Genomic DNA, 24,908 nt, shown 5'->3' with positions numbered 1-24,908 from the left:
CTCCACACAACAGCAGAACGTACCTGGTGTAGTATTGTCTCACTCTGGCAAACTGCAAGTGAGTGAAGTGGTTGTTATCCAGCGTGATAGGCTTACTGTCTCAAGCAGCACATCTTGTCGAAGGTAAATTGTAGAAGAGTCGAGATAATTGTTGAGTATGAGTGGGTGCTGCTATTCCGCGGACTACTGCATGTCTTAAGTACTGCGAAGAGACGGAGGAGCGCCTACTGATGAGTCGACTAGACAACGCGCTATGAAGTTGCGCGCGTGTCAATATGCCGCAGGAGGCAAGTATGGTAAGGAAAATGGTTTGGTGATGAATCGCCAAGGTGTGGAAATTACATCGGCGGTGAATTTCATCATAAAAAGGTGTGTCCGGTGCTAGCCCCCTTCAGGCGTGCAGGGATTGGATGCTTCAGACGCCACGGCATTCAGGACGTCGGTCCCAGTTTGGGCTTCAGATTCAATTCTCAGGGCTTCTCCCGCTGCGGAGGATATGACATCTACGAACCACAACACTGAGATGTTCGCGGGAGCCAGGACGGAACGGCATTGCATCGCATAAGCACATCGGACGTTCCTCTCGATACAGGGGCCGCTCCGAATCGTGCTTCTGATCCCTCGCAACGGCTAACTAGCCTATGGACTTTTGAGCAGCACGATCGCACACCATAACTTCTGGACGCAACGGAACGCAAGTCTGAGCTCCGCCTATCGCGGGTGTTCTCTCTGAGTATATCAGCCCAGGTAACCCTTCTAGGGCACGTTGCTTTGAACAGCCGGTTCACGCTATTACCCGCAACGACTGATGTGCAGTTCCGGCACGGGCAAGCGCGTTCTGCAGCTCATGGTCCGACGGTTATGAGGGGGTGTGACCTCAGCTGGATCACCGAAATATCATCCTGGGTAAATGCAGACTCTTCGTGACTGGGAGCAGGGCCGAACGCATCCGTCGGACGCCTCGTCTGACACTCCCCGATCGTCATGATCGATTGCACCAACCGGGCCATCGGATCCAGGATAGAAATTAGAAGTTAGGGCTAGCAATCAATCACATGTGGGCGGGCCACTTTTATCTCGTAAGTCCAGCTACTACCTGGGCGTCCGGGGAATTGACAGGCATCACTATATCAAACACACCCGTTCCTGTCAGATTCAGCCTCCCCATCACGATATTGCCAGATGGCGTCGACAGATCATCGAAATCCCCGTGCAGCGTGGCATCGGAGAGGAACGCCGCGGTCGTCTCATATGATGCCTTGAGCAGAGGCGATGGATTCGTCGATATGCCTTTCCTATTAAAGGGTTTGTATCCACCGTCAAAGGTCTATTAGGCCGCGGTGTTATTAGCACTGGCGCAGATGGGAACCGCCGAAAACTCACCATGTAATCAGCGATTAGCTCAAGGTGACGGATGTCAACATCAATCTTGTAGACCGCAAAAACGCCACCAATCTCCCGCAAGATGGTGGCCCGAGCCGCCTCAACCCCGTACGAGCAGAGGATCGCGTATATGTCATTTGAATATATGCCGTCTTCATCGATCATGCCGTCAACGTTACTGCAGGCAAACTGCCATAACCCTGGGATGTTCGATCCATTGGTCATGAGCTGGTGCGATGTTAGTACCGTATAGCAACTAGGCAATTGAAAAATGCACAGACAGTATAGATTGCGTTGCCGTTCTGATCGTCCTCCTTGCTCTTGAAACAGTCTGTAATTCCTTGGATCTCGCGAACGACGGTCTTGACACATGTCTTCTCCACGATACCCACTAACAATAACTTCGGCATGGAAGACCCAAACTTTCCGCCGAAGAAAATGAGGATACTCCAAATCGTGACATGAGTAGTGGCCTTACCTGTAATCCAACAGTGCAACCGGAGTCGGTGAATGAGAATGATGTGGCATAAGCCATGTTGTCCAGGAACAGTTGTTCAACCTTGGAAACTTCCGCGAACAAGGACTTGTCAGCAGGCGTCGCGCCCTCGTCGTCGTCGTCGTCGATCCCGCTGTCCTCGCCAGCGGAAGCATAAGCGGCCTCGATCTCAGCATCGTCAAACTCCCCCAAGCCCGCCTCTTCTTCGTCATCTTCATCGTCCTCATACGTTGCCTGCTCTTTCGTCTGACGCTGGCGTTTCGCGGCGGTGGCGTCTCCATCGCCGACTTCACTAGTCTCATCATCATCCTTCCTTCTCGTCCGACTGCCACCACCCTCGTTATCTTCTTCCTCGACAGCGCCTAGCCCGCGGGAAGCGGGGTTCTCGCGAACGGCTTTACCCTTTCCGAGTTCTCTCATCTGACCCTTCAGATCGGCGTCCAACTTCTTAAGCTCCATTTGTATCTCCTTCTTGAGCAGTAGAGGGAATCTCGTCCCGAAGGCGGCTAAAATCTCTGATGGCTGGACATCGTATTCGGCTTGATACTGCTCCTTCGGATAGAACGCGAGTTCGACGGTGAAGTCCTTGGTCCGAGCGCTGCCGTTGACAGAGAGCTGTTCCTTAACGATAACTTTGTCCACGACGTGTGAGAGAGCAAGCCGGGTAGCCTTCTTGCAGAATGCATCGATATCTGAAACAGGGACATCAGGGCGGACCTTCATGGTCATTGACGGTGTCTTGGGTTTCGTGGAAGCAGTCATCACGATCTCTCGCAAGCGCGGGATTCCGAGAGTGACATTCGCAGCCCCGTGCCCTGCTATCTGTCAATGCATGCTTTCGCAGCCGAATGGAGGACCTACCAGCGAAATGGAACGTGTTCAATGTCATTTGTGTCGACGGCTCTCCAACACTAACACATATATCAACATAGCTCACTAACCGTAAGGAAATGACGCACCCTTGTGAAGCAAGTAAACCGACCGCCTCCCCTGGTTCTACCAGGCTACGCATGTACTTGACATTCATGAGTAACTTGAAGTGCTTGGAGTGAATCAGGTGTCTACGTCTTCGGATATGACCATCTTCTTGGCCCTTCTTCTTGATCAGGTTGTGAGGGTTCTTCTTCACATACTCTTCGACTTTTTCCGCGAACTTCTCAGAAGTGCTACCTAACGAGCGACTGGGATTGTGGACGGAAAGTGTCGGCAGAGGCTGTGCGGATGGGTCACGCTTGCGCTTGAGAACCTTCTTCATGTGGTCGGCAGCTTCCTCAGATACCACGCCCTGCAATGACCTCGGCTTGTATCGGTTGATAAGAGAGGTTTCGTTCCGAGCGATGAACTCGAACTGCAACAGATGTTTCTGCTTGGTAACGTCAAGAGCATCTCCGCCGTAATGGAATTGATAGATGGATGAGTCGCTGCCTCGGACGGTGTTGTCGTAATGTATGCGGATACCCTCGAGATGCTTGATTAGGCACCGCTGAAGATAGCCTGATCGCGAGGTCTTGACAGCAGTATCGATAAGCCCCTCTCGGCCAGCCATACAGTGGAAGAAGAATTCTTGAGGCTTGACGCCAGTCAGGAAACGACTGGCCACATAGCCACCAGCGATAGCTTTGGTCTCGAATTGCTTGAAAGACGGTAGCGTCTTCCCGCTCACCATAACGGGGACACGACGTCCTTCCAACTCCTGCTGACCGAGTGCGCATGAGATCTGTTGCGCGTTGACAGCGCTACCCTTGGCACCTGAGAGGGTCATGGCCTGCATGTGGTTATGAGGGAACTGGCGTAAAAGGCCGTGAGGCATGCATGCGTCGGCGATAGATTTCGTCAACTTCGCCAGCTTGCCTTTGACGGACATATCCAGGCCCGCCATCTTGCTGTCATCGCGCAGAACGTCTTCGAGGAGTGATCTGAGCTGCGCCGGCTTCTCCGCATCAGGAACGGTGCTGAGAGACGGGAAGTTGTCCACCGCTCCCTCCGTTCCCAACTGCGCCCCTTTCTGCAATATATCTGCACGTTTGGCATTGCCTTCCGGCGTCAACGCCAAGTCGTCCATCCGACAAGTGAAGGCACGATGTTGTAGGAATTTGGTAAAGAGACGACTGAGGATACCCAAGAGTCTACCGGCTACATCGGCGCCGTACAGTTCGTAGACGGAATGCACAAGACCGAAGTCTGAAGCACCAAAAGCGGACTTGTCCAACACTCCTGAGAGCAGCTCGCCGTCGACAAAGACGACCTTGTCTTCTTCCGAGTCCTTGCCCCACAGGTGGCCAGGCACCTTTGCCTGAGCGTGCAGATTCAGACCGTCGAAATTGCTGGGCGTAATGTTCTTCATGATTGTCGAAATCTACAGAATATAAGCCAACGCAGCCTGGATTACAATCCTTCGGCAGTCTCACAATCTGCTTTCCTGTCCACAGGGCCTTGGGCTTCCATACCGTCGGAGGCAGTGTGACGAGCCGACCACTGTGATGCCCGGATTCGTCCTCGGGACGTAGAGCGCCATAGAGCAGCTGGAAATACTCTTCGCGCGTGAAGAATGTATCTTGCGCCGTCATCCAGACGCCTGCTACGACGTGATCCTGAATCAATCCTCTCAGCGGCTTCCCCGATGTAGGCACAAGGTACTGGTTATCGGTGTTGGCGATGAACATTGCCTCCGCACGAGCAATTTGGTTCTCTGAAAGGTGGGTGAGATAAGTCTCTGACGTCTCACTAATGGGGACTTACGAGGAAAATGTATATTCATCTCTGATGTGCACCGTGAGCAGTCTAATGGATTTACGTAGAGATAAAGAGTGCTTACCGTCGCCATCGAAGTCAGCTAATGATGTAGCATAATTGTGAGTATGCATCGAGGCAATTTGAATTGAGCTTACCATTGTATGAATTACTATACCCAAGGTATCAGTAACGCGCGTGCGATGTAAAAGATCAGGACAAACCAGTTCGCGTAGTGCATTCGGATTGTCTTCTCGCCTTGTAGCACTCGTGCCTTGTGACACATCATACTGGGCTTGTGCAGCGTCGGTTGCCGGTTCAAAATGAGTAGGTCTCCATCACGTAAATGCCTGTACACCTTCTTGTTGACTGCAGGCACGCGCGTGTAGAGGCCTACGCGACCAGTAGAGCCCGAATATCCTTCTTGGGGTGTCAGGAGCTGGTTGGCGATCGCAGTCCGTTGTTCGATGCTCAGTTTGTCCTAATATCCACTCGTTTAGCAATCGGAGCAGAACTGAAACGTTGAAACGAACTGACAAGGAATTGCAGATGACCATCCTCATATTCGACCATTGTAGCACCCGGGTACCCATGAGGTCCGGTGATAACATATTGCCGTAGCTCATGGAAATTAGCGGGCATAACAGGCTCAGGAAAAGTAAGCTTCCGAGCGAAGACGGGTGGGATCCCAATCTCGTTTGGCTCAATGTTGACGTCCGGGGAGATGACCGACCGCGCGGCGTAATTGACACGCTTGCCCTATTATCGCATATATGTGGATGCACGCCCGGTACACCGGTACAAGGAGAGCGTACCATCATATGTTTGCGGAACAGACCTTCCTTCTTCTCCAGCCCTTGCTTAACACCAGCTGGCGGAAGTTTTCCCTGTCGCACTGGCGCGGGGTTCTTGCTGCTATCAATGAAGCTGTTCACGTCGACCTGCAGCTGAATGAGACCATCCAGTAGCGATTGCAATATTCGCTTTTTCCCAACTTCGTCAACCTCTGAGTCCTTCTGGGACGCCGCCCGTAAGTTCTCTGTGAAGTCCCGTAAGCGGTACGACGTCGTCAGGACCCTAGCAAGGAGTTCGTTTTGCGGATGCTCGAATAGCATGTCGCCCATCTTTGCTGGGGGCCGGAAGCGTGTCGGGCTGATGGGCAGGACATCCAGGAAGAACATGTCCGCGGAAGCTAGCGATAGATTCTGCCGCGTTAGCGGCGCGAAAGGACCGTGCCGTCCGTAGAGTAGAGAGCAGATGACGGGCTCGTTCGCAAAAAGGCGTCGCAAGTGTGCTCGGCACTCCTCTGGGGGCATCACACGTTCGTTTCGCCCACGCGAGGTCTTGACTTTCCCACTAGCGGACTTGGGGAGCTGGCGTCCCTCGGTTTGACGAGATGCCTCCTCTTCGTCTTCCGACTCTTCGTTGGCGTCGGAAAACACATCATCGCCAGCAGGCTCCTCTTCGGACTCGTCCGAGTCCACATCCATGGCATAATCAGTGCGTTCCTGAGTGGCTTTCTTGGTTTTCTGCTGCTCAGCAAGTATGTCTGGGCGCTTCACGCCGATGAATTTGAGCTGCATCTTCTGCTTTTGTGATAGGTCATACTCGATGATTTTGGTATATCCCTCTTTTCGGAACGTGTACGCAAATCTTTACGCAACGTTAATGCCTCTGGATAAGAACAAATGAGAATGGAATCACTCACGCTCCACAGCCAGGGTTTTTGCATTTTTTCACCATCGTCGCCTTCAGGAATTCTTCGATGAGTTGTTTGCGCGCCTGGTAGACCTGACCATCCTTGTAGGAGTCTCGTTTGCTACTTGATGCGGCAGCAAGGTGGACAGCGACGTAGGCATTTATCCTCTGTTCGAATGCGTGGTCACTCTCAATCACCTCTTCGTCTTCCTCATTCTCCTCCAGACGCTTCTTCGACCTCTTGACGTTAACATGCACGTCGTCGAGAGTCTGCGCGGCAATGAGAAGGCCGTGTTCCAAGAGGCGGAGCTTCGCAACATAGCGGCAAAGCTGGGGGGTAGATGGTTGTCAACGCATGGCCAAGGGGTACCTTCGACAAATCTACTCACGAATTTCCTCTCGATCTTGAACTTATGGCAGAAGAGACACGCGCCGCGGAGAAGATGATACATATTGTTCATGAAGAGAGGGTGGAAGACGGGGGCGGGGAGCTCTATATGACCGTAGTGACCAGGACAGGTGAAGTACGTGAGATGGCATGTCGCACAGCTAGGTTAAAAGGTCAGGAACATTGCGCCGACGACGAGAAGGAGTCACACACATATCTTGCTTGTCACTTGGGCCAAGCGCAGGGTCGTAAAGACCACCTGCATTAGGTCGGTTCAAGTCATCGAGCAGGACCGGGTTGACTATTTGCTTGACCGAAATTCGGCGAATATCCTCGGCAGACAGGAATGAGAAGGAGATGCTCGCCACGGTAGCTGGATACGACCGAGAAATGTTCATGGTGGGTCAAGTATCGCAAGAAGGTGCCCAGTGAATAAATGCGCCCCAAGGGCAAGCAGAGAGCTCAGGAGGATTCCGCGGACGCGCTGAGATGATCGGACGGCGCGCTTGTCGCAAAATTTCGACATTAGGAAATTACACGTGATTGATCGAGTATTGAGATCATCTCATAGACGCCCGAGCTTCTGCAAATTCACCGATCTATCCCCGAATGAGACTCTTACTACAACGATCAACAATAAGCTTGAAGCTACTGACGTTTCGGTCACTACTCTAGAACATGCGTTTATCAGAATATCTGCTCCCATGACCTCGGACATTGCGAGGTTGTAATTATCCCTAGATAACATGGTTGTCCCTACCCTTCTGGTTCGTATGCGGATGATTATAATGGCATGTTATCAAGACTCAAGGAGCTCCGCATTTGAGGACTGACCACTTGAGATTGCGGTGGGGTCGTGACGACCTGCCTCAGCACATGTCCTCTTTCATCTACAGCGAGGAGGCCTATGAATTTGCAGATTGCTGGATACAATGATCGCATGCGTTGACGCGCCGTCCAGGACAAATACACCGCGGGTATAGACACACTATGTCATGGTACTTCTCTTGCCTCCAGCAACTCGTTTCCCCGTCTTGATTTTTTGCGCCTCCCCCACAAGCTCTCCAATCAGCTTGTTGTATGTCTCTGAGTCCTGCCGCAAGGCATCTCGTGTCTGCAACAGGTGGGTAAGTACCGACGACGTATTGATAGTCTGCATCTGTAAGTCTGCAGAGTATTTCTCTAGCGCGGATATGGGCAGAAGGGTTAAGTTATCTGCCAGGGCGTACGCAATGCATGAGCTCAGTGTGTGCGTTTGACGCACAGGCAACGCACCTGGATCCAACGCAAGCAATTCTGTGACTTTTGATTCGTCTAGTTCTGGCCGCGGTCCAAGCCGCAGCTGAGCAGCAACAGAGGATGTAGCGCCCACGCTCGTCTTCGGAGTGGCCGGACGAGGCGTCCCAGGACGCGACATTCCTGCCTGAGGGTTGCCCGCACCTGCCATGGATCTCTGTACAGGCGCCGTACGCGGCCCAGGAGGCGCAGACATCGGTCTCGTTGTGATTTCGAGGGCCGGCAATCTGCCATTTGTCTTCGGGAGGACTTCATCGAGATTTACGGGAATGCCGAGTGAAATGAGATGTCGCCGCCGGATACGCGACCGCGTCCAATTCACAGGTGGCAGGGCGGGTGGCGCGGAGGGTAACAGTATTTGGAACAGGTCGCGGCTGGAGCAATCTGTGATTTAAGATACAAGTGCGGGAATATATTGTTGGCTCATAGCTACCTCTCACGAGTCGTTAGCGTCTGATTCAGCCCTCCCGCCTGTCTAATGTCCTCATCGAAGAGTTGAGACTCGTCGATGGTCGCCCATAGTGGACCGAGCAGCTCGTCGACCTGTTCTTGCAGGTCCTGCTTTGACGACAGTGAATCCAGTCGGAGTGGTTCCCAATCTGCTGATGACGGGCCTGGTCGCGGTATCCGCACCTCCTCTCCGAAAGCGTCCTCGTCGCCAAAGGCGGAAACATCGCCCATCTCCTGCGGCTGCCCAAAGTCTCCAAAGTCTCCGAAATCATCATCTGCGTCGTCGCCCGATGTAGCAGGCGTCTCCTCAGGTGCCCCAAATGCGTCGAAGTCGTCAAAGCCGTCTTGGCTGGAAGTGGTGGCTGAGAATGCGGGCGCGATGGGTTTGAGGGCATAGGGTGATGCGGGCGCGCCCCAGACTGATGCGCCAAACGACAGGTCGTCGTCCATGGGCGCTGAGTGAGTAGAGTAACGTCGAACGAGTCGTGGGCGCAGGGAGGTAGGTGCATTGCTTGCGTCGCGGAGAGGCGATTGCATCACGCGCGTTGCCGCGCCCCATAGCGCCGCTGAGTTGCTAACCAACTTCCGGATTTGTTCTAAGCTTACAGTATCCATTGCTATGGTGCATGTCGTCCGTTGAACATTCTTTCCTCTTCGCATCGCTAGACTCGAAGCAGCCAAGATCTGCGCGGAAGGTGCACATTCGCCGCCTTTTCGATATCCTACAGTTGTCTTTGCTGCGCAATGACCTTGAACGCGCTCGGCGAGCGTGGGCGATCTTGATACGATGTAAAGAAATTCACTGGCGGGATATGTGGACGACAGCTGTCGGCCTACTTGGGGAGGATGCACCACCGGACGACGCCGATTCAGATGAGGAGAAGATAAATTTTCTTCGCATTGCAATGAGGCAGCATCTTGACGAGGTTTTTGCCCCTTACTCGGTGGATCATAATTCTATGCACTGACTCGGCGTGTTCCAAGCGCGAACTGATTCTCAAGGAGCTAACGTTAAGGCTCATACGCGCGGGAATGCACAGGGAAGCTTTAGATGAATTGGACTTGTTAGTGATACTCCGACCTGCTGTGCAAGCTGGACTCATGGTCCCCAATAGAAATCTGCCTACTTTTCCATTCCAGGACAATCCCGTCTTGCATGTCTACGCTGGCCTGTTGGCAGTATATCTAGCTCAACCGAAGCCCAATCCAGAAGTTTCAATCGAGGGTACGCCACTATGATAGAATTGAAATTTATTGCGGCTACAGTGCCTTACAGCCATTTCCAGGCCATACTTGGGACATGGGCCTCTTAGCAATTGCACAGAGCCACTTCGAGCGTGCCAAATCCATCGATCCCGACAACTGCGTTGCGATAGGGTTCCTGAAGCAGGTACATTATTTCTGTTTTCGGACCTGTAACTATTTTAACATTTGTTGTGTGCATCCCCAGCTTCCCACCATTACACAGCCCGCACATGATCGAGCTACACCCGAGTCAGACGACGAGAGCATGACGGTAGACCGCAGCGAGCAGCGTCGGAAGCGGGTAAAGACTTAGAAAGGAATGGGCTTTAATCGCCTGTGGCGCCGGTGACGGCGCGGATTATTGTATTCGAAAAATCTGAGTATTCTAACCATATACGCCTGTGTATATTATCCGTCAGAATCGGAGTCCATATCTATTGTAGGCATGGGCTCGTCTTCATCGTCCTGGTCCAAAGGCGTGGGTCTTATCGACGGGCGGGCGGGAGCCGATGATGATGTCGGTGCGGAAGGGGCTGAAACCACCGATCTCGAGGTGGGCGTTGGGTGCTGAGACGTACCACTTACGGATACTGGCATGGGTGGGGGTACATTAGCCTGCAGCAACGAGGACACTGGCAACTTCTCGACGCGATGGCCCGAGACGGTGGTTTCCGAAGCCTGTGCGACAGCAGGAACGCTGTCTGCTGGGGCTGATGAGATCGGATTTGCTTCGGCGCCGTACCCTGGGTGCTGGGTCGATGACATCGGGAAGGATGACACTGCAGGCGCCGACACGTTCGCAGATGTAAATTCGGCAGGATGACTCCTATCGACGGGCGTGGATGTCAGCGCGGCGGATCCTGCATTCGCGGGATCCAGTGCCTCTGGTGCCGGCAAGCTGTCATATAGGGTGCGCACGCCCATTGACCCGCGTGTCATAGCCTCTTCGTCGCCCTCTTCTTCGCGGAACAACGCGAGCGTCTCTACATGCGGGAGTGGCCGCACTAGCGGTGGTACGCGTGGGTGCAGGAGCAAATCGACGCCACGCGCGACGTCTGTGCTAGACTGTGCCAAAAACAGTTTAGTGAGCACGTACTCGTGCAAGAATAGATTACAAGGAGCCGGCGAGTTGCACTCACCGCATTGAGATTCGAGGGGCCCATAGTGCCGATGATCAGCGGGAGGCTTTTGCTCATAGTGCTACTTGTTCCGGTGGCAATCTCGGCGCAGACATCGCGTACCCGCGTGGACAGCCTTCCATGTAGCGATGCATCGGGTGAAACTACTCCAGGCTGGATCAACGGCAAGGATAGGTGGATGGACAGAAGGACGCGGGCAGCGATCGAATGGATAGCAGGGGTTAGCTGCGCGTTCCGCAGCAGCGATTTCAGGGCTGTGGGCGGCACGAGGGAGTCAGCCTCGGTGACAAGATGATACGAGGATCATTCTTACCGTCCAATGCAGCCAGTAGGACCTCCCCAGTCTCCACTGTCGGACACATGATTTCTGCATTATTTTTGAAGACCTCATCCCCTTCATACCCACGGGCTCTCTTCCTGCTTCTTTTATTCTTGCCCTTCGCTGACGCGGGATCCGCATCCATTTGCGTCTGCGATTGTGTTGTCAAGAGCACGGTTAACGATGGCAGGACGGCTCGTGCCAAGCGCGAGGAGAGGGTCATGTCATGCAAGTAGGGACAGTATTGTAGCAACGACGCTATCGCACGGAGGAATGGGAGACGCTGCAACCTAATTACAACTCAGTGACGTGAATGGCTATTAAGACGGTGTCCGCTTACGGTGCGCGCTGCTGCTCGAGGTGATACGCAACATGCGATGCAAGTTGGGGGACGTGCGGCGTAATATGAAGGCGCACGCTACGGACCGTGAGTATACATCGCACGATAAGCCATAAGTGACTACATTACCTTTTTGATAAGTTCTGAAGAAGGGTACATCCTAATGACCATATTTTAGGGATGACGGACATTTCCATAGCACGCATAGTCGAGTCGATGTGTCCTTCAATCTACCGATCTGCGTTAACAGACTTCAAAAGAGATGCGAGAACAATACCTTTTCATCTGGGATGCAGCGCAGCATAGCTAGGCATAGCTGAACAAGGGGACCCACTGGGACCTGCACGGGCCGGGACGTCAAGGCGCTGCGACTTTCGTTAATCGAGTCGTGGCGTGAGGGCACTCAGAAACTACATACCATAAGTGATCACATATTATGTTTATTGCGGCACGTAACCGATCAAGGCTGAGAGGTATCGAGACGAGCGGATCGTCTGTTGATCCTGCAGGTTGCTGTACAGGGGCTTTACGGTCTGCGAGGAGGCTAAGTCTCGTGCTGTCGCTAACGAGTGAGCAATACATACCGGGCGATGGGTGCGTTCTTGTCAAATGCCAGAAGGCACCCCATGCGAACGCTAATGTCTCGTCAAGTGATTTGCGCCACAGATTGCCTGCACCGACTTTTCCTCCTGTGACGTGCAAGACGGAGTACAATCGTGAAGCAGAATTCGCCAGCGGAATAGGCATGGGTCTTGGGGACGAGCCGTTGAGATATTTTAGTGAAAGGGATGTCAAGGATGTCTGCAGACTGCGGTGCAGTGTCGGATAGAGCGAAACAAGGTGAGTGAGTGTAGCAAAGGCCAAAGTCTATGCACGTCTGTCAAGTAGGAATGACAATATATCCGCGATAATAATCCTCACCTTGAGCTCTTGCTCTCTGTGCTTTTCTGCAATCGAAATCAAGGCGGCACTGGCCTTTGGCACATTGGGCGTACAAAGTAGGCGTTGAAACTCGGCGACATCCAGAGCACTGGAGAATATATGTCTGAGAAGCCTTATAGCCGCCTTTAAAATAGGCACAGGTTCATCTTTCTTCATGAGAAATCCTCATGAGAATCAGAGCTGCATTGCGAGATAGATACACGGACTGAGAGCAGAGGTAGTGCAACGCCAACCCAACCTTGTGCGCATTCCATCATAAGACTCTTAGAGTACATTGAGGTCCTGAGAGCCAGGCATAGTCCGCTCCAGCGTGCTCCCGCGTCCTTGGAATGAAGTAGCGAGTTGACGCGAGTGGTCCATTTCTGAGTGTGGGGAGAAGGAAGGAAGTGCTCCGGAGTAATTGTCTCGAGCACATATGGGAGATGGAGGACAGCAGACGGGTCAGAGGCAAGCTGGAGCTGAAGGAGAGACCTGAGCTGGTGAGCGTCCTCCATCGTTAGACGTCGCTCGACTTCTTCCTGCTCGAAAACATTTGGCTTTCCCGGCCATCAAAGCATGCCACGTGAGGGACGATCGAAGACACCGCGAAATTGGCCGGCTCATTGCCCAAGTCGCCGGCGGCGACCACAGGCTGTGTTTCCGCCAATAATTACGACCTATTTGAGATTACTCCTGGACTTGTCCCGGAGGTCCGTGCCCCACTATGGCTCTTGCACACTCGCTAGATCCTCGTGTCCAAGAGCATCTACAGCTAGAGGCCTTCGAGGTGAGAGACAGTGACGGTGTCCACGAACGCGGCGCATAACTATCAATGTCGGGGACTGCAGGGCAAGTTCGACGTGAAGGACTTTGTAGGCACTATTTCAGAGAAGCTCATTGCGCAATCCAAGGCCGACCCGGGGCGTGCGTACAACACCAAGGCCTTCACCATCGCGCTGACCCCGCATATTAGCATTCGATCCGAAACCATTCATCCGTACATTCGAAGCTGCAGTCGACAAGCTGATCGCAGTGCGCAAGGATGTACAGGAGAAATCAGAGAAGATGGAGAAGATTGTCCGGACCACTGAGCGGGAATACACCAAGAAGATGGCCGAGCTCAATAGGGGATTCGAAGTGAGTCTACGCCTATACTGTGTTGTCTCAGCTCATCCCTGCATTGCAGTCAGTTGGACAATCTTTCTCCGGTATGGAGACGAAGATGACGGAAGTCGGACGCACGGCGATTCGAATTGGTAGGAGCGCGTACCGCTTCATAGAGTGTCCTCGGTAACCGTGTTACAGGTGAACAATTGGAATCGGTCCATCAACAACGTCAGCGAGCACAGGCAGCATATGACCTCATTGACTTCTATAATCAATTCGCACGAGACGATACCACCCGTCTTGAAGCACTCAAGAAAGAAGGCAAAGAGGGCAGGCGCAAGGTCGCAATCCTCCTGAGGCGACTAAATATCGTCGCAAAGGAGGTCGACCTACCACACGCCGACAAGGTTGGCAGAGATTCACAACTCATCTCGGAATCACGTTGATATTCTGCCAGACGAGAGAGAACATCGACAGATATTGTGAGAAGTTCGAGAAGGACATGCTCCATCTATTCGACAGAGCGTATCGCAAAGGCGACCCAAAGTCGATGCATGTTAGTAGCCCTCTTCGTCACTCAGAGCCTTCCTCACCTTTGGGCGTAGCATTGTGCACAAACGCTGCTTGACTTTAACGGAGGTGCTTCATGCGTCCAGGTCTATGTAAATCAACATGACTTCTTCATCAACCGTGTTCGAGAGACTGGCCAGATGGAAGAACAATTGTCTGTCCTCCTAACAGTTACATGTAAAGCCGCCGATGATGACCACAATGTCTTATTCTAACAGATGGTACACCCTTCCCAACCCCGACGTCCCTCCACCAAATACCGAGTCTGGTCTGCACGAACTCTTCCAAGAGATCCGCGCGACTGTTGGACAGGAAGCGCAAATTGTGCAGGCAGTCTTTCCCAATCCGCCCTTTGTTATGCAAGTCTTCCTACAGCGCATTTTCGCTCAGCCTGTATGTGCTTCGATGTAATATTCATACGGCATTTTACTAATCAGTATATGTAGATCCAGCAATACATGGAGCAGCTCGTGAACCGAGCTGCCACACAATCCGATCTCGCCTTCCTGCGTATGCTCCAGCTAGTCCATCAGCAAACATCGTTACTTGTAGAGGATCTGAAGGCATACGAGGTGTCATCCGTAATCCCGCGGTCGCCGTCCGACATGAGCGACTTCAACTTGACCTTGAACTCAGCATCAACATCAGCTGTCTCGACTACGGCGGCCACAGTGAGCACTATGCTCGAGACCGCTATGGAGGAGCTTTTCGTGCCATATACAGAGGGCCAAAGGTACCTCGACCGGGAGAGCAAGAGCCTCAGCGAGCTGTATGCACGCTACCTGTCCCTCTATACACGCTTCCATGTAAGTTCTTCGTTTCTGCCTCGCTGTTCATTGTGGGTGCTCATAAGCGGCGGCAGGAACGCATCAATAAAGGGGGGAAATCGTCAATGTTTGATCGTGTGGTCAACCAGCTGAGCGCCACTGCGGCGACGACGTCCCAGTCAGGCACATCCACGACTTCTGCGCAAGCGGCAGCGGCGCTTATGCGGTTTGGTGGTTTCGGATCGGGCGGGGACCGCAATCAAAACAAGGTCGAGGAAGAACCTCTGCGCGAGGAAGACGGTCAGGTCAGCGTGCAGGTCGCCGAGAAGATGCTGAAGTGGCATGCGGAGGCTATCGGTCGATGTGTGGAGATGAGTCCCGCTACCGATGTGTACGCGGCTAACTTCTGTTTGCATGCTAGTTATGACATTGCTCACGCGATATTGCTAGTCCCAAGCACTCCTTTGCTTTGCTCAGGGTTCTCGCTGCTGCAATCGGGAGCGCGTATGTGGAGACTGCGTTGGAGACGTATGCAACTTGCTTACCATGTGCCAGACAATAAGGAACTGACAGTATGTCCCTGTCTTTAGTGCTAATGCGCGTCTGGAAGCTGCGGACACCAGGTCCGAACCATCCCTGCAAGCACTCACAATACTACACGAAGTCGACCTCATCTGTCATCTATGGCAACATTATGTGAACATGGCGCTCCTGCCCTTAGCTAGCAGCTCTGTAACCGTGCGTCGAGAAATGGTCGTGTTCAACAACCAGTCTGTTAGCCGTATCGAGGGTGCTGCCAACCACTTCATGCAGCGGATGGCAGATGGTGTGTAGTCTCTTGACCCTTGTACTGCTTTGGATGTATTGGCTGACATCGAAACAGTGATTCTCAATTGGCTCTCTACGCAACTAGCGAAGCAGAAAAAGAACGATTTCAAGCCGCGTAATGACGATCTCTCGTTCGCCCGGGTAAACACAGAGCCGTGCATGGCCTGTTGCGAGATGCTCGAAAAAGTCCGGGATGCCGCGAAGGCCAATCTGAGCGGGAAGAACCTGGAGGTTTTCCTGTCCGAGATTGGCGTCGCTTTCCACAGGTGCGCAGGTTTGTGTGAGCTTATGACCTACTGATTTACTGGACGTCGTATAGCCTTCTTCTTGACCACCTTAAGAAATTCCCCGTCAGTGCGACTGGAGGTCTGATGCTCGCAAAGTGAGTGTATGCTCTACTGATGTATGTGTGCACCCACCCATGGCCTTCTCACTTCACTCAGAGACATCAAGTCCTACCAAGATACGATCGGCACGTTCTCGATACCCTCCCTCCATGAACGATTTGAGTTCATCCGCCAACTCGGCAACGTATTCCTCGTCAGGCCTGACATTCTGCGGTCGTACATTACCGAGGGGTACCTGGGACGCATCGAGTCCTCGCTTCTCAGGCCATATCTAGCGCAAAGGAGCGACTGGGGCCAGGCGGAGAAGGGCTTCAACGACAGCTCGGAGGACGGCATGACGGAGGGTAAAGGCCTGAAGGACCGCCTCGGTATGGGCCGCTTGAGTATGATCATGAAGGACCTCGAACCGCTGCGGGATATGAGCCTTCGGGACATGAGCCTTCCTGCTCTGCCCAGCTCCTTGGCGAACAACTTTTCCATGAGTGCGCGCTTCGGCGGCTGATTTGGAGCGTTTATCCCATGCCATGCCTCACCTGCTATCTTATTTTGCGGATGTTGTACACTATGAGACTGACTTTATGCACTTGGTTTTTATTTAATCAAGTACGGGGGACCGGGAGCGACCTTTCCAGTTCAACATAATGAACACACCGATGACTAGAACATGGAGAGATAAGCGAAATCACTACGCGCGACATGCATGAAATGTGGCGTGCATGCGGGTGGCGTGGACAGGCGATGGCACACTGGACGAGTCTAAGCGTCTGCTCGGTCACATTATAAACTCTTTGTAGTGTTCGACCCACGAATACATTAAGCCAACGGCGAATAGCTCGACGTACTACGTTGCAGCTATCTGGCCTTGTTGTGACTTGCAAGTAGCAAGTGGACAATGAGAGCGTAAGATCAGCCACATACTGTTATGACATACATGACCGGTGTCTCTGAAGCAACAATATGACCTTATATTGTCCAGCTTGCTATATCCCAGTAATTCAGGTTGCCGTAACGTAACGACTCTTATGTGTGCACATACCAGGTACGGTATACCAGAAGAATGGCGAGATACTCGATCGACATATGGATACATGCATTCTAGATGTAAACTATCAAATATACTGTTACACGACAAGTCTCAACGCGTACTGGGTAGGATTCTCGAATGGAACCCACTCTCGCACCATGCATTAGCCGCCAATAGCTGCGGTGTCCTTCGCATCCTCAAACAGCGCCAGGCGGTCCTTTTCCCGCTTCGGAAGCTCGTCCACATCCAGTGACACGACTCCGAATAACTCCATCTCTAGCTCTTTAAGCTGCTGCAAAAAGCCCGGATTGGGCGAGACCTGCGGCCGGACTTGCAAGATCTGCTTCAGCGCGGCCTTAAGGGACATGTCGCGCCGCTTCATGAGATACGCCGCGACGACCATCGGAGAGCGTGATATCCCTGCCGAGCAATGGATGAGGATCTTCCCTGCACCATTGTTAGATTTAAGGGCAGCGTCAATGATCGTGCAGGCTGAATCGCAGACTTTCGTGATGGACGACGACGGAGAGTCGCTGAGGGAGATACGGTGGTAGGTCACGCCATCGACCTTCGCCGATGGACTAGCCCCGACACTCAGGACATGCGATACCGAGTTTGCTGTTAGAAATGTTTTGGATGAGGCTGCTGAACACGGGCCGAGGTATATCGACGGAGGAAGGACGAGTGAGACGGCTGGCTGAGATGTCGTCTTGTCGCGCTTGCCCATGACCAAGAATGAATATGCATTGGAGCGCCAACGTAGTATGTATATAACCGACATCATTGAGACTCCGCGGCACAAGCTTCAGTCTTCGACCACAAGCACTGGACGCAATGAATCTGGAGCACCCTGATCACGACGATTTTGAAGTCGTCTCTCAGGACAGTCGGTTTGGCGGATTCGAGGTGCTCAAGCATAAAGAACGTAGCCTAGCGGTATGTATCCACCTCTTTCTTGGGAACGTTCCTCACGACTGGCAACCCATGTAGCACACTCAATTCTTTCGCAAAGCCGTTACCCCCTTCAACCACGAGGAGTTCGATGATATGTACGCCTCCATCTTTCACAATAATTTTCGCAGTCATTCTCGCAGAAGGCTCACTCCCCTCGCAGGATGGAGTTGCAGAAGCATGTTATGGCGGACAAGGTCTTTGGAACGGTCTACCCAGTGTACACCCGTGACGGGCGCAAGTGGATTCTCATGTCCGTGGCACCTGATGAGACCACGGGTCCTGCTGCGTGATTGAATGACATTCGATGCTCCGCGAGGGTTTGGTGTCCCGGCCGTCGTTCGATTAGTGAACGTTTGAACCTTCATATCATGTGTACGGCTGCGTCTAATGGAATTACGGTTATGTCAAAACTGACAATGGTATCGCAAATATGCAGTTATCACATCAATATGAACAGGTGCCGCACACGAATATATACGCGCGGGTCGTTCACCGGCCCCGGCGTTCGTGGTCACTATCTCCACCTCCCTAAGCACCGTAAGTTAACATTTCCCTACCGCACATGCTGGCCTGACATTAAACACTCCTCAGCTGCAATGTCTCAGGACGTTGTGTTCACATATCACCAAGGAACCCAACTAGTTCAAAAGACTTTGCTATGGAAAGATAGGAAAGCGAGTCGTGAGGCATTGGGAATCTGGAAGGTTGACGGTCGTGCTTGGAAGGTCTATGAGAAAGATGGCCAGTACCAGAAGTTGATGGACGACTACCTTCGCGCAGAAGTAGATGCTGGACTTCCGATGGGCAAATTCTCCTTCTTGAAAGGAACTGTCAAACGATCCAAGGCACCGACCAATGGTTTTGTTCTAGAGACGGAGTGGATGGAAGGAGCCAACTTCCAAAAGGGTTCGTTCAAACAGGCCCTGGAACGTGGAGAGATTCCTCACGAGAAAGCTACGGATGATTACGGCAGGTGAGTATCCGCTAATTTTCGGTGCTTTTATCATTCACCCTTGCTTGCATATAAGGACGAAGGGTGGATGTGATGCCGCCAACGTAGTGGGCCTGAAGGACTGCCAGGGATTTGTGAAGGCCGGTATTCGCGAGCCACTTCGCTTCATTGATGTCCATACATCATGGAACCAGAGGACAAAGAAGTTTGACCATAGCGAGGAGGCACAGGCACTGGTAGACGTAATCGACACATGGGGTACAAAGTAGTAGTGGTAGGATACGGCGGTTTCCAGTTGGCAATTACCACTGTGTCTTGGGTCCGACATAGCTTTGGTAAAGAAGATGCATAGCGAAGTGTTAACATATATACTGCACGGGGCTTGAAATTCAGTTCGTTCAACTCCAGGACAGATTCTGAACCAGACAAGCCCCAATCTCGGAGGTAGTGTTCAGTCCACGAACGGCACCAGGCAAGCATCTTCGTCTAGCCATCTGCAGGAACGGTAAGCAGTCTCCTGGCGGGTCCTCCTGAAGACACAGTGTGACAGGTAAAGATTAGCTGAAGCGCCTCAAGGAGTTAGTGCAACTGGAAGTCTGACGTTTATAAAGTGCATACCGCGTTGATTTATATGCACAGCTTCATACTCACGGCCTTCGCCTTGTTTGATCTTGTCATATCGATTCGCTTCGGTGATTGAATTGGAATGTTTAGTTCATTTTTGCCTCACCTGCCATTTCATTTCCTGGATGTTGTACATTATAGCTGTTGTTCGATCACTCGCGCGTGGTGGAACGGAGAGGACTTTCCAGGATAACATGACATAACACACCGACGACTAGAGAACATAAGGGATCATTGGGGGGAAAAGAATTGCCTGCAATATGTACGGAATCGCAACTCGATGTGTGCGACGTGGGCAGGCGATGGCACCAAGGCATCTATTGGACAAGAACCGTCGGCTCAGTCACATTACACACTGTCTGTAATGTTCGACCCCGAGGAAAAATACATAAAAGCGCAGTGGGCCCACGGCCCAAATATCACAGAGATGAAAGAGGAGTTCAGAGGGAGACACAACAAGACCAGCTCGCTCCCGACAGGTGCTAGTTGTACAGGAAGGAGGGTCGATGTTTGGGTATCTGCAGCATGTCATGCTCGGGTCAGCGCGATGAAAGGCGCATCGATGAGAGCGCCCCTGACGCACCATGCATCGTCACCTCCAACGCAACGCTTAGTGGGCATCCACGAGGTACGTGTCACCGGGGTGTGCGTACGGATGCTGGCCATGCTGGCCAGCTGCGGCACGGGCGATGCTATACGGGTCAGCCGCCACCGGATAGGCACCGTACTCAGCGGTGGCCGGGGCCTGGTAGTGGGCGTTCGTGAAGTCTCCACCGTACGCGCCGCCCTGGGCACTGTACTGGTACGGGCCGGCCTGGGCCCTCGCGGCCGCATACGCAGTCCCCTTCGCGTACTCGACGATCGAGTCGCGGGGTTGCGCGTCGTCCGCGAAGGCAGGCATGCCGTAGTGCGAGGCGCGGTCGGGGTATGAGCCCGGTCCCGCACTGGTGACAAGTTCATTGATGCTGGCGTTGTCATCGGCGTTGTTTCCAGAATCGTTGAACTTCTCGCCGCCGTTCATGCCCCCGCCAAAGTAGGTCGTGTCCTCGTCGTCGTATTGGCGGTTGCGGCGCCTGACGATGCGCAGGACGACCGCGAGGACGGCGCCTACACCTAGCAACCCGAGAACGGTGAACACGCCGGCGACGGCCGCCTTGTTTGCGAAGAAGCTGATGTGTTTATCAGTGCCAGCAGCATTCACTCACAAGGGACGAACGCACCCCTTCGATGAACTCGAAGTAGTAGACCCGGTTGACTCTGCCCCTACCACACCACTCACGGTTGATATGCCCGAGTCAGACGACGAGGGACCCAAGGGATCGTAGTAGCTCGTGGACGTAACGGGCGGCGCATACGGCACGGGTGCATTGATGGAAGTAGCAATGAGCGTGCTCTGGGACGAGGTCGTGGCAGGAAGCGTGGACGAAGGGGTCAAGGAGCTGTTCAAAAGAGTCAGCAACAACACATCAACTCGACAAACGCGCAACATACGTCGAAGGTGGGGCCGAGGACGAGGTGACGACCGCAGACGAGCTGCTTGCAGAAGTCGAAGAGGGTATCACAGAGGACGACGACGGTGCATCGGAGGACGACGACGCGACGGAGGGCGCAGAGGACGGTGCGGAGGAGGGCGCCGCACTGGACGAGGTGGCAACCTGGGTGGTTGACGGTGTTACAGAAGAAGACGGGACCGGGGTGTCCGAGGGGGGCGCGCTGGTGCTGGACACAACAGGAGCACTATCGGCGGGGCTGCTGACCGGGACGCTGGCGGACGCCGAGTCGGTGGGGGCGATGGGCGGGGTAGCCGATGGGATAGAAATGGGCGGCGCCGATACAGAAGAGGATGACTGGGCGTAGACAAGCGTGAACGACTGTGCTGAAAGGATGGCGAGAGTAAAGAGCGTAAAGGCGCGTCCCGCGGCGGAGGGGCAGCAGCGCATGGTGGCAGACGGTGAGGAGAAGGGGGAAAGGCGGCGGGGAGAGAGCCGAGGTGGTCGTACACTACAGAATCGTCGAGGCGGTATAGAACCTGATCCAACTCTTGCTCTGTTTCGTATCCAAGGCGTCTTACACCCGGCTTACGTAACGCCCCACGGCTAACAGTCCGTAATCGGTAGTCAATGGCAACATAAGCTCTTGTCCGCCGCTCTATTATTATGGCTCTGCTCTGAACGTCAATTGTATGCAAAGGCTCGTATTCCACAGGAACATGGGACACAAAGCCACTGTGTCCGACCTAGCCAGCCTCCTCTTCGTCCAGAACGCGATACTTCATTTTCAACACCCGCTCAGTGAACGTGACTGATTCTGCTCGCAAGCCATCGCTGCGAAGCTCGATGCAACACTGCTTGAGCTCGTGCGTGCGGATCCGCCGCGCAATGTCCTTTATGCCCAGCGGGGCCTTCCAGCGCGCGCTCAGCACCAACGCTAATTCCTTGCGCTCCTGGGTATAGTGGTCGGGTGAGCTGGGTCGACGCAGCTCTAGGGGCCAACTTGCCTCTCCTTTCTGCCACATGATTTTGTGCCATACTGAGGGCGTGTCCGCGGGACTCAACTTGTGTGCTCCAAGATACCACCAGGCATCCTAGCAAGTCACATGGTTTGCCTAGCGTCGTGGAGCGGAGCTCTATGCATACCTGAGCCTTTGGGTTCACAAAAGCATGGAAGACGGTGTTCACTGGTCTGCACTCATTCTGCGTGAGATACTTCACGGTGCCTTCGTTCACTGCTTCTTCACCCCAGTCCACGAGGTATGTCGAGTCGGGGCCTTCCAACACTATAGGTTGACACAAAAACATCAAGTCACCGTGGATTTGAACACGCATGCCGGGCGTCTGCATGTTTTCCAAGCTATGCGAACAGCCAAGGTCACGATAACTACAAGTCTGTGCTCACAAGCCAACTGTACCTTTCGATAGAGAGCATCTACCCCCACATTCAATGTTGTGTCATAATCCACGTGAGGCGCACTCACCGTCTCATCGTCAAGTCGCAAACGTTCTTGCAATTCAGCGTATGTCAAAGACGTGGTAGTTGTCAGGACCGCCGTTGCAGGGGGTCTCGAATATTCAATGTACCAGCCCTCCAGAGCAGAATCCTGCAACGGAGCGGTAGACGCACTTGAGCCAGCAGCGCGGTTTTCCCGCGTCTGCGCCTGTGGTGCCGGTTGTTTAGTGTGAACCGCCTCTGTTCTTTCGCCCTGTCTATACCCTGAAGCACTTTCACTCAGTGAGGTCCGATCAGCAGTGATCTCTAGAGGAGTTGCGTTGGCGGCTTTACTTGGCGCTGCTTTGGCGGCGGCCGTCATTCGTGAACCTGCGTCCTGCTCTACTGGTTCCACCTTATCCCAAGAATCGTCGCCGGAGGAGTCGGCTTCCGGTCTGTGGCGGCCTGAACCTTCAGCTGCAGCTGCACCATCGGCTTGCAACCTGGTCTGCTCATTCGCTGTATGACTCGACGACGTCGGGCAATGATGACATCGGGCTTACCCTGCGCTCATCAAGCAGATCTTGGATAAATCTCTGAGCCCGATGCAATTTCTGCATCGCGGCATCGCGGGCCTCGAGGGTCCGCACAATGTCCGGACCCTTGATCTCGAGCAAGTGTCGCAGTTCGTGGTTCTCTGCGCGCAGTCTCTCCGTCTCCGCAGACGTGCGCGCACGCTCTGCCTCGAGATGTCGTATGCGCGCCTGCAACTCACTCGTGTGCTCTTCAGACGTGGACATGGCCACGGTGTACCTCTGCTGGATCCTGGCGAGGGTCGTGCTCACGGCTAGGAGCTAGTCAACGGCGGATGCGCAGCACCGATGAGATTGACAGCATGCAGCACCAGAAAGTGGTTCTACCTCGCCCTGCAGTGCACGCAGCGCAGACTCAGACTGTCCATTGGCGACGGGCATGGGGAATGTGCGGGAGCGCAGATGCGGTGTGGCCGCACACGACGACGAGCGACCATATCAAGACAGAGCTTTGGTCGCCGAGAAGCAGCCCCGTTGTTTGTTACGTTCATTTCTGCTGTGTCGTGCTTACGGGCCCGTGGGCTGGCGCGGATGCGACAAATAAGGGTGGGCTTCGATGCCTTGCGGTGTGCGATGACCCCCCGGACGGTGGGCTACGTTCTGGATTGCCGTCATGTGTCGTCGGACGAAGAAGAGTGCGATGGCGGATGCGTCGAGAGCAGGCGCATGCACGTGCGCCATTCCTCTCCCATCGCGGGAGGAGTCCCAAGCCGATCTCGATCTGCGCTGGTGACGACGCTGCAACGCTGCATCACAGCCCCAGCCATGGCCGCGCCCGCCCAACGCCTGCTCGTCGATGTCCACACCCACGTCTACCTGCCCCGCTACCTCTCCTTCCTGCGCGCGCGATCTGCCGTGCCCCGCGTCTTCACCCGCACGACCCCCGACGGCGCGTCCGAGGAGCGCCTCCTCATCCTCGATGCAGAGCCCAGCGGTGGACGCCCCATGGGCCCCCAGGTATTCTCGTTCGCCCTGCTGGTGTGATCCCGCGTGACCCGTCTTCTGCGCGCACAGTACTGGGACAGGGGCCTCAAGCTCGACTTCATGAAGAGACACGGAATAGACATATCCATCGTGAGGTCACTGCGTCCCGCCTGCGTGCCCTCATCGCGACTGACCCTCGTCGCGCCCCGCAGCTCTGCGAACCCATGGCTCGACTTCCTGTCCGCCCCCGCCGCACATGAGCTCGCCCACCAGCTCAACGACGACCTCGAGACGTACTGCTCGACGTCGCCCGCCCTCGCAGGGGGCCCGCTCAAGCAGCTGTACGGCTTCGGCCTCCTCCCGCTCGTCCCAGAGGTCACCACCGCGTCCCTGCTCGACACGGTGCACCAGATCTCCGCCCTCCCGCATCTCAAGGGCGTCATCATGGGCTCGCGCGGCCTCGGGAACGGCCTCGACGACGACGCGCTCGAGCCCGTGTGGGCCGCGCTCGAGCACGCCGGCCTCGTCGTGTTCCTCCACCCGCACTACGGCGTGGACGGGAAGGAGTGGGGCGGCAGGGACAACGGGCACGTCCTCCCGCTCGCGCTCGGCTTCCCGTTCGAGACCACCATCGTGAGTGCACCGTCCCGCGCCCCGCGCGCCCGTCGTCTCAAAACGCTGTCGTTGTAGGCCGTCACGCGCCTCATCCTCGCCGGCGTCCTCGACCGCCACCCCGGCCTGCGCGTCCTCCTCGCACACTCCGGGGGCGCGCTCCCGCAGCTGTCCGCGCGCCTCGCGTCCTGCATCGCCCACGACCCCGTCGTCGCCGCGCGCCTGCAGCACGACGCGCGCTTCTACCTCGGCAGGCTCTACTTCGACGCCGTCGCG

The 24,908-nt window shown here is 54.3% G+C and overlaps 10 protein-coding genes across 10 annotated transcripts; 4 read left to right on the top strand and 6 right to left on the bottom strand.

Annotated features, from left to right (window-relative positions):
* Positions 1–1,072: 1,072 nt before the first annotated feature.
* Positions 1,073–7,093, bottom strand: POSPLADRAFT_1150930 (hypothetical protein; the record flags this gene model as incomplete). Its single annotated transcript, XM_024486475.1, has 16 exons — positions 1,073–1,327; positions 1,384–1,611; positions 1,665–1,805; positions 1,862–2,697; positions 2,741–2,790; positions 2,839–4,235; positions 4,288–4,568; positions 4,619–4,660; positions 4,768–4,781; positions 4,834–5,090; positions 5,147–5,368; positions 5,425–5,982; positions 6,052–6,262; positions 6,318–6,637; positions 6,697–6,856; positions 6,909–7,093. 16 exons carry the CDS (start codon positions 7,091–7,093, stop codon positions 1,073–1,075), a joined length of 5,157 nt encoding a protein of 1,718 aa, XP_024335953.1.
* Positions 7,094–7,683: 590 nt separating this feature from the next.
* On the bottom strand, positions 7,684–8,891 carry POSPLADRAFT_1150478 (hypothetical protein; the record flags this gene model as incomplete). The annotated part of the gene is made up of 3 exons (XM_024486420.1): positions 7,684–7,910; positions 7,971–8,365; positions 8,425–8,891. 3 exons carry the CDS (start codon positions 8,889–8,891, stop codon positions 7,684–7,686), a joined length of 1,089 nt encoding a protein of 362 aa, XP_024335952.1.
* A 176-nt stretch (positions 8,892–9,067) lies between these two features.
* On the top strand, positions 9,068–9,999 carry POSPLADRAFT_1150098 (hypothetical protein; the record flags this gene model as incomplete). Its single annotated transcript, XM_024486381.1, has 4 exons — positions 9,068–9,367; positions 9,426–9,505; positions 9,557–9,653; positions 9,718–9,999. The coding sequence occupies 4 exons, from the start codon at positions 9,068–9,070 to the stop codon at positions 9,997–9,999; spliced, it is 759 nt and encodes a 252-aa protein (XP_024335951.1).
* Positions 10,000–10,094: 95 nt separating this feature from the next.
* On the bottom strand, positions 10,095–12,920 carry POSPLADRAFT_1048512 (hypothetical protein; the record flags this gene model as incomplete). The annotated part of the gene is made up of 10 exons (XM_024479536.1): positions 10,095–10,751; positions 10,826–11,079; positions 11,139–11,434; positions 11,485–11,562; positions 11,614–11,714; positions 11,762–11,849; positions 11,903–12,017; positions 12,069–12,351; positions 12,406–12,576; positions 12,633–12,920. The coding sequence occupies 10 exons, from the start codon at positions 12,918–12,920 to the stop codon at positions 10,095–10,097; spliced, it is 2,331 nt and encodes a 776-aa protein (XP_024335950.1).
* A 209-nt stretch (positions 12,921–13,129) lies between these two features.
* On the top strand, positions 13,130–16,623 carry POSPLADRAFT_1183816 (hypothetical protein; the record flags this gene model as incomplete). Its single annotated transcript, XM_024489031.1, has 15 exons — positions 13,130–13,192; positions 13,254–13,329; positions 13,379–13,542; positions 13,592–13,661; positions 13,711–13,919; positions 13,970–14,068; positions 14,118–14,236; positions 14,301–14,475; positions 14,529–14,888; positions 14,945–15,240; positions 15,300–15,377; positions 15,440–15,675; positions 15,733–15,943; positions 15,997–16,059; positions 16,121–16,623. The coding sequence occupies 15 exons, from the start codon at positions 13,130–13,132 to the stop codon at positions 16,524–16,526; spliced, it is 2,625 nt and encodes an 874-aa protein (XP_024335949.1). The 3' UTR covers positions 16,527–16,623.
* A 588-nt stretch (positions 16,624–17,211) lies between these two features.
* On the bottom strand, positions 17,212–17,775 carry POSPLADRAFT_1150585 (hypothetical protein; the record flags this gene model as incomplete). The annotated part of the gene is made up of 1 exon (XM_024486435.1): positions 17,212–17,775. One exon carries the CDS (start codon positions 17,773–17,775, stop codon positions 17,212–17,214), a length of 564 nt encoding a protein of 187 aa, XP_024335948.1.
* A 107-nt stretch (positions 17,776–17,882) lies between these two features.
* Positions 17,883–19,223, top strand: POSPLADRAFT_1048509 (hypothetical protein; the record flags this gene model as incomplete). The annotated part of the gene is made up of 5 exons (XM_024479535.1): positions 17,883–17,984; positions 18,131–18,252; positions 18,460–18,539; positions 18,669–18,975; positions 19,031–19,223. The coding sequence occupies 5 exons, from the start codon at positions 17,883–17,885 to the stop codon at positions 19,221–19,223; spliced, it is 804 nt and encodes a 267-aa protein (XP_024335947.1).
* A 522-nt stretch (positions 19,224–19,745) lies between these two features.
* Positions 19,746–21,518, bottom strand: POSPLADRAFT_1183813 (hypothetical protein; the record flags this gene model as incomplete). Its single annotated transcript, XM_024489030.1, has 5 exons — positions 19,746–20,096; positions 20,162–20,747; positions 20,835–20,971; positions 21,070–21,297; positions 21,336–21,518. 4 exons carry the CDS (start codon positions 21,516–21,518, stop codon positions 20,189–20,191), a joined length of 1,107 nt encoding a protein of 368 aa, XP_024335946.1. The 3' UTR covers positions 19,746–20,096; positions 20,162–20,188.
* Positions 21,519–21,814: 296 nt separating this feature from the next.
* Positions 21,815–23,303, bottom strand: POSPLADRAFT_1048507 (hypothetical protein; the record flags this gene model as incomplete). The annotated part of the gene is made up of 5 exons (XM_024479534.1): positions 21,815–22,162; positions 22,215–22,412; positions 22,553–22,675; positions 22,699–22,788; positions 23,067–23,303. The coding sequence occupies 5 exons, from the start codon at positions 23,301–23,303 to the stop codon at positions 21,815–21,817; spliced, it is 996 nt and encodes a 331-aa protein (XP_024335945.1).
* Positions 23,304–23,861: 558 nt separating this feature from the next.
* On the top strand, positions 23,862–24,839 carry POSPLADRAFT_1108690 (hypothetical protein; the record flags this gene model as incomplete). The annotated part of the gene is made up of 4 exons (XM_024483337.1): positions 23,862–24,053; positions 24,111–24,175; positions 24,233–24,653; positions 24,711–24,839. Coding segments are annotated over 4 exons (807 nt in total), but the record flags the coding sequence as incomplete, so codon positions are not given.
* Positions 24,840–24,908: the final 69 nt, after the last annotated feature.

The sequence above is a fragment of the Postia placenta genome (assembly GCF_002117355.1).
Source record: "Postia placenta MAD-698-R-SB12 unplaced genomic scaffold POSPLAscaffold_12, whole genome shotgun sequence".
Lineage (NCBI taxonomy): Eukaryota > Fungi > Basidiomycota > Agaricomycetes > Polyporales > Adustoporiaceae > Rhodonia > Rhodonia placenta.
Note: the sequence above shows the minus strand (reverse complement) of the source record. Positions and strands in the feature narration are given on the sequence as shown.